At 45.4% G+C, this 15506-nt stretch overlaps 1 protein-coding gene across 1 annotated transcript in view; it reads right to left on the bottom strand.

Moving 5' to 3' along the window:
* Nucleotides 1–15506, bottom strand: part of LOC143961289 (uncharacterized) — an 80545-nt gene that overhangs the window by 16461 nt on the left and 48578 nt on the right. The window contains exon 5 of the mRNA XM_077470541.1: nucleotides 5053–5111. Within this exon, the coding sequence (XP_077326667.1) occupies nucleotides 5053–5111 (59 nt within the window). The remainder of the gene's footprint in view (nucleotides 1–5052; nucleotides 5112–15506) is intronic.

Raw genomic sequence — 15506 nt, 5'->3', positions numbered from 1 at the left:
GACAATGACTTCCCCAAGCCCAGTCTCTATGAATAACATTGACTGGGGAACATGGAAGAAACAGAGAGGGTCTAACTAGAACTGAACTAACAGAAAGGTTAAGTTTGCATAAAGGGTCTATTAACCGTTAGCTGACCAGCCGCTGCAGTTGTACTGCAGCAGCATGGCTCGGCTGCGCGAATCGCCGTTATGCTACGTCGGTAGCATAAACAGCCACTAGGGGGGCACTTACGTGCCTCCCGCTCGCTCCTCGAGCCGATGCAAGTGCCCAGCGGTCTCGATCACCTCTAGGCTCCCGCGATCGCTCGGGGAACACAGGGAACCGGGAGCTGTGTGTGTAAACACACAGTTTCCGGTTCTCTGAGCAGTGAACTGACAGATCGTCTATCCAAACCAAGTATGAACAGCGATCTGTTAGTTTCCCTGCACAGTCCCATCCCCCTTCAGCTAGAACACAAAATAGGATACATATTAACCCCTCCCCTGCCCCCTAGTGTTAATCCCTTCACTGCCAGTGATATTTTTACAGTAATCAATGCAATTTTAATCGCACTGATCGCTGTATTAATATCAATGGTCCCAAAAAATTTTCAAAATTGTCCGTGTCCGCCATAATGTCGCAGTCATGATAAAAATTACTGATCGCTGCCATTACTAGTAAAAAAAAAAAAAAAATAATAAAAATGCTGTAAAACTATCCCCTATTTTGTAGACGCTATAACTTTTGCGCAAACCAATCAATATACGCTTATTGCGATTTTATTTTTATTTTTTTGCCAAAAAAATGTAGAAGAATATGTATTGGCCGAAATTGAGGGAAAAAAAAATGTTTTATATATTTTTTGGGGATATTTATTATAGCAAACAGTTAAAAATAATGTGTTTTTTTTCAAAATTGTCGCTCTTTTTTTGTTTATAGCGCAAAAAATAAAAACCGCAGAGGTGATCAAATACCACCAAAAGAAAGCTCTATTTGTGGGAAAAAAAGGACATCAATTTTGATTGGGAGCCACGTCACACGACTGCGCAATTGTCAGTTAAAGCGACGCTGTGCTGAATCGCAAAAACTCTCAGGTCTTTGGCCAACCAAATGGTCTGGGGCTTAAGCGGTTAAGGCCAGAGTTATGCTTTAGCTAGAACCAAATATTAGTATTGTATTTTCTTTAGTTATAATTATATCCAGATGATTGTTGCATAAAAGAATATATGTGATAAATAAGTATTTCTAGAAAACGAAAGGCCAACTGGCAAAATAATGCCCTGTACACACGGTCGGACTTTCTGACGGAAAATGTGAGATCGGATCTTGTTGTCGGAAAAACCGATCACGTGTGGGCTCCATCTGACTTTTTCCGTTGGAATTTCCGACACACAAAGTTGGAGAGCAGGATCTAAAATTTTCTGACAACAAATTCCGATCATTTAAATTCCGATCGTGTGTAGACAATTCCGATGGACAAAGTGTCATGCATTCTCAGAATAAATTACGAGATGAAAGCTATTGGCTACTGGCCTCTTTATAGTCCCGCCCTACGTGTTCTACATCTGCGTTCTGAACGATCGGATTTTCCGACAACTTTGTGCGATCGTGTGTATGCAAGACAAGTTTGGGCCAAAATCCATCAGAAAAAATCAGACGGATTTTGTAGTCGGAATGTCTGACTGTGTGTACAGGGCATAAGACAGTTCTCGGAAAACAGATAATTAAAGCGGAGGCTCACACAAAAATTGAACCTCTGCTTTTCGGAACCCTCCCCCCCTCCGGTGTCACATTTGTCACCTTTCAGGGGGGAGGGGGTGCAGATGTCTGTATAATACAGGTATTTGCACCCACTACCAGGCATAGACTCCCACGGGAGTCACGCCCTTTCCCGTCCCCCTGCTGTCTGCTGGGACACACACAGGTCCCAGGAAATAGCGAGACCAGTTAGGACGTGCAGTGCAACTCACGCATGCACAGTAAGGATCCGGGAAGTGAAGCCACAAAAGTTCACTTCCTGATTCGCTCACAGAGAATGGCGGTGGCAGCAGCCGAGAGCCGAGCGATTGCTCGGCTTTGGCTGCCGACATCTCTGGACCCTGGGACAGGTAAGTGTCCATTTATTAAAAGTCAGCAGCTGCAATATTTGTGGCTGCTGGCTTTTAATATATAATTTTTTTAGGTGGACCTCCTCTTTAAGATAATATATAATATCTAAGTTGGGGCACAAGTTCGGTTAAAAAACATGTATTCTTGTCAGTATGATGATCTAAGTTTTAGACAAACATGTTAAGCCCCATACACACGGTCGGACTTGTACAAACTTTTCCGTGGACTTTTGTACAAAGTGTGTTGTCCACAAGTTTGTATTGCATACACACGGTCGGACTTTTTGACAACAAACACGAACGTGGTGACGTCACAACGTACGGACGCCACTTCAAAAGAGGACGTTCAATGACTCCAGCGCCACCTTTGGTCAACTTCTGTATTGTAGTCTGATCGTTTGCAATGGTTCTGAGCATGCGTGTTTGTACCTTGTACAAAAGTCCGATGCTTTTGCATACACACGGTCGGACTTTGCTCCATCGGACTTCTGTTGTCAAAAAGTTTGTCCGTTCGCAGAGCCAACAAAAGTCCGATGAAAACAGAAAAAGTTTGTCCGATGGAGCGTACACACAGTCGGATGTTGCTCCAAAACAGCTAATTTGCATGTTTGTTGTCAAAAAGTCCGACCGCGTGTACGGGCCTTTATATAACCATCAAACAATTATCTTGTATTCCTATTGGTTTTATTCCTCTTTTCTACTTGTTGTACATGTTGTATATACATGCCCCTTGATATTTTCCATATTTTGTCATGTTACAACCAAAAACGTAAATGTATTTTTTGGGGGATTTTATGTGATAGACCAACACAAAGTGCCACATAATTGTGAAGTGGAAGGAAAATGATAAATGGTTTTCAACATTTTTTACAAATAAATATCTGAAAAGTGTGGTGTGTATTTGTCTTCAGCCCCCCTTTATTCTGATACCAGTAACTAAAATCTAGTAGAACCAATTGCCTTCAGAAGTCACATAATTAGTAAATAGAGTCCATCTGTGTGTAATTTAATCTCAGTATAAATACAGCTGCTCTGTGAAGCCCTCAGAGGTTTGTTAGAGAACCTTAGTGAACAAACCGCATCATGAAGGCCAAAGGAACACACCAGACAGGTCAAGGATAAAGTTATGGAGAAGTTTAAAGCAGGGTTAAGTTATAAAAAATATCCCAAGCTTTGAACATCTCACAGAGCACTGTTCAATCCATCATCTGAAAATGGAAAGAATATGGCACAACTGCAAACCAACCAAGACATGACCGTCCACCCAAACTGACAGGCCGGGCAAGGAGAGCATTAATCAGAGACTCAGCCAAGAGGCCCATGGTAACTCTGGAGGAGCTGCAGAGATCCACAGCTCGGGTGGGAGAATCTGTCCACAGGACAACTATTAGTCGTTCTCTCCATTAATCTGACCTTTATGGAAGAGTGGCAAGAAGAAAGACATGATAGAAAGAAAGCCATAAGAAGTCCTGTTTGCTGTTTGTGAGAAGCCATGTGGGGGACACAGCAAACATGTGGAAGAAGGTGCTCTGGTCAGATGAGACCAAAATTTTACTTTTTGTTCGAAAAGCAAAACTATGTGTGCCGGAAAAGTAACACTGCACATCACCCTGAACCCACCATGAAACATGGTGGTGGCAGCATCATGTTTGGGGATGATTTTCTTCAGCAGGGACAGGGAAGCTGGAGAGAGTTTATGGGAAGATGAAAGAAGCCAGATACAGGGCAATCTTAGAAGAAAACCTGTTAGAGTCTGTAAAAGACTTTAAACTGGGGCGGAGGTTCACCTTCCAGCAGGACAACGACCCTAAACATACAGCCAGAGCTACAATGCAATGGTTTAGATCAAAGCATATTCATGTGTTAGAATGGCCCAGTGAAACTCACTTTCCAGTCACTGTTTCAACTTGAAAGACTGGATACAATCCTATCGAATTTACGATCAAACACACGATTTTTTACCAGATGGAGAAAATGTATTGAATACACCTATGATACCAAGGAGATTTCAAAGATACTCTACCCATTTAGATACACTGACTGGTACTTGAAAAAAAAAGGGTTCTGTCGAATGTGCCCGCCATCAAAAAGGTTCAGTCGAATGTGCCCGCCATCGAAAAGTGGCCACGCAGCCTCCCGTTTGTAAGTAGGAGTCGTTCGCAAGTCAGATGTTCATAACTTGGGGACTTCCTGTAGGTAGTGGAAATATCTCCTAAACGTGTGCCATTTATTAGATATTTCATTTGTAGTCCACCGAAAATTTCATTGGAGCATACGCGGGGAAGAAACAATACTAAATGCCGTTTCTTCCCTAGCCCATGCCATTAATCGCGGATCCCGTGCACATGCGCGGGAATGACGTCACGCGGCTCTGGCCAATCACAGAGCCAGAGTCCGCAGTGGGGCCAGAAGATGGGCACTGCCTTCACAGGGGACATAGCTGGATTCTTTTGCAGGTAACAGGCAGATAATGGGCTAGTATAATTTGCAGGCTTTGCAGCGAGCAAAAGAGGAAGTAAAACCCATCAGGGTTTACTTCCTCTTTAACTTTGTCCTAACACTAATTAGCACTAAACAGGCGGGAGGACAGAGGGAGATCCCAAAACCACATAGTAAACAAATAGTAAGACCCCAAAACCACCGCTAGATGTCAGCATACTTTTTCACAAGAATAACCTGATTTAGTTCAAAACAACGCATAAAAGTGGGGCAGAATAACCACTAGATGGAGCTGACGGTCATAGGAAAGCACACATATTAGACATGTTAAGGGAATAATTTGATGAGATATTCCCACTGTCAATTTTTTTTTATAAATAGCTCCCTAATACAACACCCATAGTATTATTATAATTTTCTGCTAGGAAGATCGTCCCAGTTTTTCTGACAATTCACTATTATTGTAGCGCACCGTAAGCCTGCACTAATCATTCGCGTTTTATTAATGCAAAAAAAAACACACACCTGATTCCTTGAATGACAACATCTTTATAGCCAGGAATGGAATTATAGACTACATTCATCTGCAGGGAGAAGCACATTCATCATATCACTGAATAGATATAAGGGGAATTTATAGGCATGTCATATAACAGCCATAAACCATAAAAATAGCTCTTATCTGTCGCTGCATTTTGTTGCCACAACATAAAAGTTAAAAGAACTCATAAATAATAAAATGCTCAGCTATTGTGATGGGAATCTTGACTGCCGGTGTTCTGGCAGATAGTGTCCTGCCATCATATAGTGTCTGCCCCGTACTGCGCATGCGCAGTACGGAGCAGATGACACTTCGGAAAATCTCCGAAGATGAACGGCGCCTGCGCCATGAGTGGAGGTGGTAGCCCCACCATCCAAGCGGACATAGGGTTGCGCTCGGCTCTTTTATATTCCAACTATATGTCCACTTGGATGGTGGGGATAGAACCTGGACTCACGGTGCAGGCGCCGTTCATCTTCAGGTATTTTCGGAATCTGTGTGTGCTGTGTACTGCGCATGCGCAGTACACAGCGGACACTATCCGATGGGGGACAGTATATGATAGGACACCGGTCTGTCTGGCTTGTATTAACTATAAACCCAGCTAATTATATTCTTTAAATCACTAAACACCTTCCCGCTCGGCCTATAGCAGAGTGGTGGCCTGACTGGACATCACATGACATACTGTCAGAAAGCACCGTGCATCGGCGCAATCTGTCACTGGCTGCGTCCACCAGACACAGCCAATGACTGATCAGTACACCGGCTGGCTGCCAGTACCAATGCGACCAATGTGACCAATCACAGCAGGTCTCTTGACTTCCTTTCATGCCATCCATTGTGTACAATTGTGTTGCTAGCTGTAATTGGTGAATGTGATCACATGGTACAGAAAGGGCCAATCACAGCCCATCTGTACCATATGATTAGCTTTGACCAATCACAGCCAATCAAACTAACTGAATGATTCAGTTTCATTCAGTAAAATGCAATGTAATAAACTGCTATAAGCAATCAAAATATGTAACAGATAATAAACAAAACACCCTGATTACTTCCCCAGAGTAGTACAATGTAGCTGTGATTGGTCAATGTAATCACATGGTACAGACAGGGCCAATCATAGCCCATCCATGTGAGCAGTTTTGACCAATCACAGCTATTCACAACAAAACAGACTGAATGATTCAGTTTAACCACCTTCAGACCGGACCATTTTGCTGGTAAATGACCAGAGGTCTTTTTACAATTTGGCACTGCGCTGCTTTAACTGGTAATTGCGCGGTCATGCAATGTTGTACCCAAACAAAATTTGCGTCCTTTTCTTCCCACAAATAGAGCTTTCTTTTGATGGTATTTGATTGCCTCTGCGATTTTTATTTTTTGCGATATAAACGTAAAAAGACCGCAAATTTTGAAAAAAAATGATATTTTCTACTTTTTGTTATTAGAAAAATCCAATAAACTCAATTTTAGTCATACATTTAGGCCAAAATGTATTCAGCCACATGTCTTTGGTAAAAAAAAAGTCAATAATTGTATATTTATTGGTTTGCGCAAAAGTTGTCACATCTACAAACTAAGGTACGTTTTCTGGAATTTACGCAGCTTTTAGTTTACGACTGCCTATCTCATTTCTTGAGGTGCTAAAATGGCAGGGCAGTACAAAACCCCCCCAAATGACCCCATTTTGGAAAGTAGACACCCTAAGGAAATTGATAAGTGGCATGTTGAGCCCATTGAATATTTTATTTTTTTGCCTCAAGCGATTGAATAATGACATAAAATATATATATTTTTTTTTTTACACAAAGTTGTCACTAAATGATATATTGCTCACACATGCTATGGGCATATGTGAAATGACACCCCAAAATAAATTCTGCTGCTTCTCCTGAGTATGGGGATACCACATATGTGGGACTTTTTGGGAGCCTAGCCGCGTACGGGGCCCCGAAAACCAAGCACCGCCTTCAGGCTTTCTAAGGGCGTAAATTTTTGATTTCACTTCTCACTACCTATTACAGTTTTGAAGGCCATAAAATGCCAAGATGGCACAAAACCCCCACAAATGACCCCATTTTAGAAAGTAGACACCCCAAGCTATTTGCTGAGAGGCATTTTGAGTCCATAGAATATTTTATATTTTGCCACAAGTTGTGGGAAAATTACAAACTTTAATTTTTTTTTATTTTTTTTTCACAAAGTTGTCACTAAATGATATATTGCTCACACATGCTATGGGCATATGTGAAATGACACCCCAAAATAAATTCTGCTGCTTCTCCTGAGTACGGGGATACCACATATGTGGGACTTTTTGGGAGCCTAGCCGCGTACGGGGCCCCGAAAACCAAGAACCGCCTTCAGGTTTTCTAAGGGCGTAAATATTTGACTTCACTCCTCACTACCTATTACAGTTTTGAAGGCCATAAAATGCCAAGATGGCACAAAACCCCCACAAATGACCCCATTTTAGAAAGTAGACACCCCAAGCTATTTGCTGAGAGGCATGTTGAGTCCATGGAATATTTTATATTTTGCCACAAGTTGCGGGAAAATTACAACCTTTTTTTTTTTTTTTCACAAAGTTGTCACTAAATGATATATTGCTCACGCATGCCATGGGCATATGTGAAATGACACCCCAAAATAAATTCTGCTGCTTCTCCTGAGTACGGGGATACCACATATGTGGGACTTTTTGGGAGCCTAGCCGCGTACGGGGCCCCGAAAACCAAGCACTGCCTTCAGGATTTCTAAGGGCGTTACAGTTTTGAAGGCCATAAAATGCCAAGATGGCACAAACCCCCCCCCAAATGACCCCATTTTGGAAAGTAGACACCCCTAAATTTAGGGGTACACTAATGAGACTAGGTAATAAATGGCGGGTGCCCTGAAACTATAAAAAAAATAACTAACCAACCAGCGTCACCTGTAACAGTTATATGGTGATCACTGGTGAAAGGGTTAACTAGGGGGCAATCAGGGGGCTTTATGCGGTAGTATATGGGGGTCCCTGGTGCTATAAAAAGCTGCGGCGAACCTAAATACCTACCTGCCTAACTAGCGTCACCTGTGACACTAATACAGCGATCAGAAAAACGATCGCTTATTAGGCTGGGTTCACACTGGAGCGATGTGGGAACGCCACGAATGCGCGGCGGGTTCCCGCATCACATGCCTCCCGGCGGCAGTTCACACTGCCCTATGCGAACTGCTGGGAGTGTCAGTGAAATGTTAATGACACCCCCAGATCAGTTCGCATATCGCAGTGCGATCTGCAAACTCGGATCGCATGGTGTGAACACCCATGCGATCCGATTCTGCTGCGGACCAAAAAAAGGGTCCCGTGCGAGTTTGCGGCGGGTGCGGCGGGTGCGACACGAATTCAGCCATACTATCTGTATGGCTGAACTCGAATCGCACAGAGATCGGATGTGATTTGCACTGCAGTGCGGTGCGAATCACATCCGTTCTCATAAACCGCTGCAATGTGAACCCAGCCTTAGTGACACTGGCGACGGGGGGTGATCACGGGGTTAAACCTTTATTGGGGGGGTTAGGGGGGTACCTTAGAACTAAAGGGGGCTAACCCTAACTGCCCTAACAGTTATTACAGTCACAAATGACACCCGCCGGGTGATCAGGGGGTTAAACCTTTATTAGGTAATAAATGGCGGGTGCCCTGAAACTATAAAAAAATAACTAACCAACCAGCGTCACCTGTAACAGTTATATGGTGATCACTGGTGAAAGGGTTAACTAGGGGGCAATCAGGGGGCTTTATGCGGTAGTATATGGGGGTCCCTGGCGCTATAAAAAGCTGCGGCGAACCTAAATACCTACCTGCCTAACTAGCGTCACCTGTGACACTAATACAGCGATCAGAAAAATGATCGCTTATTAGGCTGGGTTCACACTGGAGCGATGCGGGAACGCCACGAATCCGTGGCGGGTTCCCGCATCGCATGCCTCCCGGCGGCAGTTCACACTGCCCTATGCGAACTGCTGGGAGTGTCAGTGAAATGTTAATGACACCCCCAGATCAGTTCGCATATCGCAGTGCGATCTGCAAACTCGGATCGCATGGTGTGAACACCCATGCGATCCGATTCTGCTGCGGGCCAAAAAAAGGGTCCCGTGCGAATTTGCGGCTGGTGCGGCGGGTGCGACACGAATTCAGCCATACTATCTGTATGGCTGAACTCGAATCGCACAGAGATCGGATGTGATTTGCACTGCAGTGCGGTGCGAATCACATTCGTTCTCATAAACCGCTGCAATGTGAACCCAGCCTTAGTGACACTGGCGACGGTGGGTGATTACGGGGTTAAACCTTTATTGGGGGGGTTAGGGGGGCACATTAGAACTAAAGGGGGCTAACCCTAACTGCCCTAACAGTTATTACAGTCACAAATGACACCAATGCAAAAAAAAAAGCAATTGGTGTCACTGTGACTGGGGGGGCAGGGGTAATTGGGGGGTGATCGGGGGGTAAAGGGGGGGTGTGAGTGTGCCTGGCATGTTCTACTGTGTAGTGTAGTGCTTGTGCAACTCACCGATGCTCTCTCCTCGGTGCCGGAACGAAAAATACCGACACGGAGGAGAGAATACATCACTTCCTCTCCTGTGTTTACATTACAGGAGAGGAAGTGATGTCACCGGACATTTTCATTCGTCGGGAGCGATCGCGAGGGGGTGGCCATGAATGAATGGCCGTCCCCTCGTCCGGGATCGCTCCCGAACGAATACCGACCGCCGCAGGCACCGGGCGGGGGCCCGATCGGGCCCCCGACCCGCGGGCAGGCAAGGACGTACATGTAAGCCCTTATGCCTGTCCGTGCCATTCTGTCGACGTACATCGTCGTGCAGCGGTCGGCAAGTGGTTAATTCAGTAAAATGCATGCTTATAGCAATGTAATAAACTGCTATAAGCATAATGTAAGAAAAAAAAATCCTGAAAGCTTCCACAGAGCAGTATAATGTTACTATGGCAATATTATGTTGCTTTGGTTATAATGTGTTAAAAAAAATCATAAAAAAGGAGAGAAAATGTAATAAAAAATAAAAAACGAAAATTGAAAAAAATATAAAAAATTTTTTTTGGTACCGGTTACCAGTCAGTGTCCCTGATCTGTATCCCCTGTATTGCTCCTTTCACTGTATATATGACAACTGTGAACATTTTTTTTACATACTATCTCTAGTCAGTGTCCCTGATCACCACCACACCAGTTATATGATGACGCTGTACTGCACTGTATGTAAAAAATGTTAAAAATTTTGAAATTTTCACAATGCCTCTCCATGGCTTGGACTGTCTACTTTCCAAAAATTTGGACATTTGGGGAGTATTTGTACTGTTCTGTCATTTTAGGGGGTCAAGCAATGAGATAGGCCATCAGTACATCAGGTGTGATCAATTTTCATGATGATCCGACTTGAGGTATGACTTGTGTGCTGAGGGTCTTGAATTAGACCAATCACCAATTAGAAGAAAAAAATTGGCGTAGAGTTCCTCCCCAGGACATTACCAGAACCTTAGGTCTGGTATGGACCCTTATCCCCGCACCCTCATCCCAGTACGCAGTGCCCCCCCCCCCCAAGTTGATGAGGATAAGGGCCTCTTCCCGACAACCCTGGCTGGTGGTTGTTGGGGTCTACGGGTGGAGGGCTTATGGAATCTGTAAGCCCCTTTAACAAGCAGGCTCCCAAATTCCATCCCCCCACCCTATGTGAATGAGTATAGGGTACAGTGTATCCCTGCCCATTCACCCAAAAAAAAGTGTAAAGAAAAACAAACACTACACAGGTTTTTAGCCGCTTCAGCCCAAAGATTTTACCCCCTTCCTGACCAGAGCACTTTTTGCATCGTTGACAATTGTGCAGTCGTGTGACGTTGCACCCAAACAAGATTGATGTCCTTTTTTTCCCACAAATAGAGATTTCTTTTGGTGGTATTTGATCACCTCTGTGGTTTTTATTATTTGCCATGCGTCGGCGGCTCGGCCAATAAAAGGGGATGTACAGGTACGTCCATTTGCCCACTGCTGCCATTGTGCCGACATATATCGGTGTGCAGTGGTCGGCAAGTGGTTACAGTAATTTATTAAATCAGCTCCGGTGTCTCTACCGATTTCTTCTCCCCTCTCTGACTCTTCTCCCTCCTCTGGTGATGTCTTCCCTTCTCTCTCCAGTTCTTCTCCTCTCTGCACTGTCTTCTCCCACTTCTGCCGGGTCTTCTCTCTGCTGTCTTCTCACTCTTTTGCTGGTTCTTCTCGCTCTTTTGCCAGGTCTTCTCCCTCTGTTCTATTTCCGATATTGACTTGACGTGCTCTCCCGGTGTAATGCTGGGCTGGGCCCCCTTGTTAAAGGGTGCTTCCAGATTCTGATAAGCCCCCCGCCCACAAACCCCGACAACCACGACCAGGGTTGTTGAGAAGAGGCCCTTGTCCTCATCAACATGGGGACAAAGTGCCTTGGGGTGGGGGTGCAGGGCCCCCCTGCCCAAAAGCACTCAATCTCCCATGTTGAGGTCATGCTGCCTGGTATGGTTCAGGGGCAGGAGCTCGCTTGCCCCCCCTTTCCTGATCTGCCGGGCTGTGTGCTCGGATAAGGGTCTGGTATGGATCTTGGGGGGACCCCCATGTTATTATTTTGGTGTGGGGGTTCCCTTTAAAATCCATACCAGACCGAATTTTTTATCCCACGGCAATTTTTTATTTTTATTTTGGCGGGGGCTTTCCCTTCAAGACCCTCAGCAGACAAACCACACCGCAAGTTGGATCATTGTGATCTTACTTCTGGTGCGACTTCTATTCAAATCAATGGGCTCACATAGGGAACCATGGATTTTTGAATAGAGGCAGAAAATGCTGCTTAAAGTGTGGCTAAATGCACATTGACGTAAATGTAAAACACTGCTAAAATTGTGTTTTTAACGCCTTGTGAGTCACCGTTCCATCATCCTGTTTTATACAGTTCAACTACCTTTTCCCGCAGATCCTTTGACAAATCTTTTACTTTCCCCATGACTAAGAATCCAGAAACATCAGTGCAGCACTGGATGAAAGATGCAAGGGTCTGTCAGGAGTCCAGAAACTCATTGCCCTTTTATACACACACACTAATTACAAGCAAACAGATCACAGGTGAGGATGGTTACCTTTAATAGCCATTCAAACCCCTTTGTGTCAACTGGTGTGCATGTTATCAGGCCAAAATCACCAGGTAAACTTTTGATCAGGCTCATTTTGGTAGTTTCTGTTGTCATTATGATTGAAAAAAAGTTAACACAGTTGACTGATAATAAATGGCTTCAGCCAAACGTTAACCATGAGTGAAAGAAATGTTTTTGTGTTCTCAATCATATTCTCTGAAAATGGCCAAGAAATCATACATTCTGCCAGGGTATGTAAACTTATGAGCACAACTGTATATTTGAAAATTAGTCAGTTCTAAAGTACTAATGGCATATCTAATTTCCTGAGGCCCTAAAATGGCAGGACCATACAAATACCCCCCAAATAACTTTTTGGAAAGTAGACAGTCCAATGTATTTAGTAAGAGGCATGGCAAGTTTTTGGAAGTTGAATATTTTTTTATTTTTTTTGTCAAAATGTTTTGGTAAATGAAGAAAGTAAATAACATTGTATTTCAAAGAGTTGCAATTTTTTTAACATTATTTCTCACACACATCATAAGCATACTTAGAATTACACCCCAAAACATATTATCCTACTCCACCCGAGTATGGGGATAACACATGGGTGAGACTTTGCTACAGCCACATAGAGAGGCCCAAAATCCAAGGGGTCCCTTTGGGCTTTTTTAGTATAGGGATACCACATGCTTAAGACTTTTTCCACTACCTGGCCACATAGAGAGGACCACAATCCAAGGAGTAAATTCAGGCTTTCTAGGAAGATAAATTGCACATATAATTTCCTGACTACCTATCACATTTTTGGAGACTCTGGAGCACCAGGGCAGTAGAAACACCCACAGAATGAGCACATTTTAGAAAGCAAACCCCCCAAAGCAGGGCCAGACTGGGGGAAAAAAAAAAAAACAGCCCTGGAAAAAATTTCACATCAGCCACTTAGCATTATTATAACAGCTCAACAGCAAATGTCATTATTTTCTTATTCATAAAAGGGAAAAACCATATATTTTAAAGCACAAGGACCACCTTCCGCAGAAAGAATACACTAAGGTAAGGGGGGTGGGTTATTGATATAAGGGGGTAACCTTTATATCAATGCCCCCTTACATTATTGTATTCACTCCTCCCTTACATCAGTGACCCCCCCCCCCTCAGACTGGCCTGGTGGCGCTGTCACTGACCTCCTCTCAGGTGCACTGTGCAATGAGCAGTCGGATGACTCCAGATTGGCGGCTTTGGTTTTATCCTATAATCTCCTCTCCACAGTCCACACATGGCTGACTTCTCCCATGACCCCCATCCCGGCGGCACTCCCACTCTTGACTCCCTCAGAGGCTGCAGACATGATACAGGAAATGGTCAGAGACTGCGGACATAATACAGGAAATGGTCAGAGACTGCGGACATGATACGGGAGATGGTCATAGACTGTGGACATACTACAGGAGATGGTTAGACTGCAGACATGATACAGGAAATGGTCAGAGACTGCAGACATAGTACCGGGGATGGTCAGAGACTGCGGACAAGATACAAGAGATGGTCAGACTGCGGGCATTATACACAAGAGGCTGCCCAGTAATGCAGCCTCACTGTGCCCATCAATGCAGCCTCACTGTGCCCATCAATGCAGCCTTACTGTGCCCATCTGCAGCCTCATCAGTGCCCATCGATGCAGCCTCACTGTGCCCATCTAAACAGCATCACTGTGCCCATTTGCAGCATTACTGTGCCCATCTAAGCAACATCACCTTGCCCATTTGCAGCCACGCTGTGCCCATCTAACCAACATCACTGCGCCCATCTAAGCAGCATCACTGTGACCATCTAAGCAGCACCACTGTACCCATCTAAGCAGCATCACTGTGCCCATCTGCAGCCTCATTCAGCATTAGTGATGGACGAACTTCCGACGGGACGTTTCGCGAACGCGAAACGCGAACGGACACAAACGTTCGCGAAAACGACCGTTCGCCGCGGGCTCCATTGACTTCAATGGGAGGCGAATTTCGCAAACCTTTAGGTCGAATTTGCGGCCACGGGGTAATTATTAGGGGGTAGCACGTAGTCCCACCACCTGGACAATAGCATAATACATGTATGAGGTGAATTTGGGATCGATAACTACAAGCATTTTTTTTTTATTTGGGAAATTGTTCTGACAATTCAGGACTATGGAGCTAATGAAGGCAATGGAGGAGAGGGAAGGTCAGGGACCAGGGTAGGCAAACAAGAGGGTGCAGGAGATACAGAGCACTGACAGCAGCACCGTAATACAGAGCACTGACATCAGCACCGTGACATACAGCGCTGACAGCAGCTCCGTGACATACAGCGCTGACAGCAGCTCCGTGACATACAGCGCTGACAGCAGCTCCGTGACATACAGCGCTGACAGCAGCTCCGTGACATACAGCGCTGACAGCAGCTCCGTGACATACAGCGCTGACAGCAGCTCCGTGACATACAGCGCTGACAGCAGCTCCGTGACATACAGCGCTGACAGCAGCTCCGTGACATACAGCGCTGACAGCAGCTCCGTGACATACAGCGCTGACAGCAGCTCCGTGACATACAGCGCTGACAGCAGCACCGTGACATACAGCGCTGACAGCAGCTCCGTGACATACAGCGCTGACAGCAGCTCCGTGACATACAGCGCTGACAGCAGCTCCGTGACATACAGCACTGACAGCAGCTCCGTGACATACAGCGCTGACAGCAGCTCCGTGACATACAGCGCTGACAGCAGCACCGTGACATACAGCGCTGACAGCAGCTCCGTGACATACAGCGCTGACAGCAGCTCCGTGACATACAGCGCTGACAGCAGCTCCGTGACATACAGCGCTGACAGCAGCTCCGTGACATACAGCGCTGACAGCAGCTCCGTGACATACAGCGCTGACAGCAGCTCCGTGACATACAGCGCTGACAGCAGCTCCGTGACATACAGCGCTGACAGCAGCTCCGTGACATACAGCGCTGACAGCAGCTCCGTGACATACAGCGCTGACAGCAGCTCCGTGACATACAGCGCTGACAGCAGCTCCGTGACATACAGCGCTGACAGCAGCACCGTAAGCAGCCCCAGGAGGAAGTCAGCACAGCACAGGGATGGTGTGATCCCCTCATAATAAGAACCCCCAGGAGGAAGTCAGCACAGCACAGGGATGGTGGGAGCCCCTCATAATAAGAACACCCAGGAGGAAGTCAGCACAGCACAGGGATGGTGGGAACCCCTCATAATAAGCAGCCCCAGTAGAA

Source organism: Lithobates pipiens, unplaced genomic scaffold, assembly GCF_037356315.1.
Source record: "Lithobates pipiens isolate NorthernLeopardFrog02 unplaced genomic scaffold, aLitPip1_a1.2 Scaffold_8, whole genome shotgun sequence".
Lineage (NCBI taxonomy): Eukaryota > Metazoa > Chordata > Amphibia > Anura > Ranidae > Lithobates > Lithobates pipiens.
Note: the sequence above shows the minus strand (reverse complement) of the source record. Positions and strands in the feature narration are given on the sequence as shown.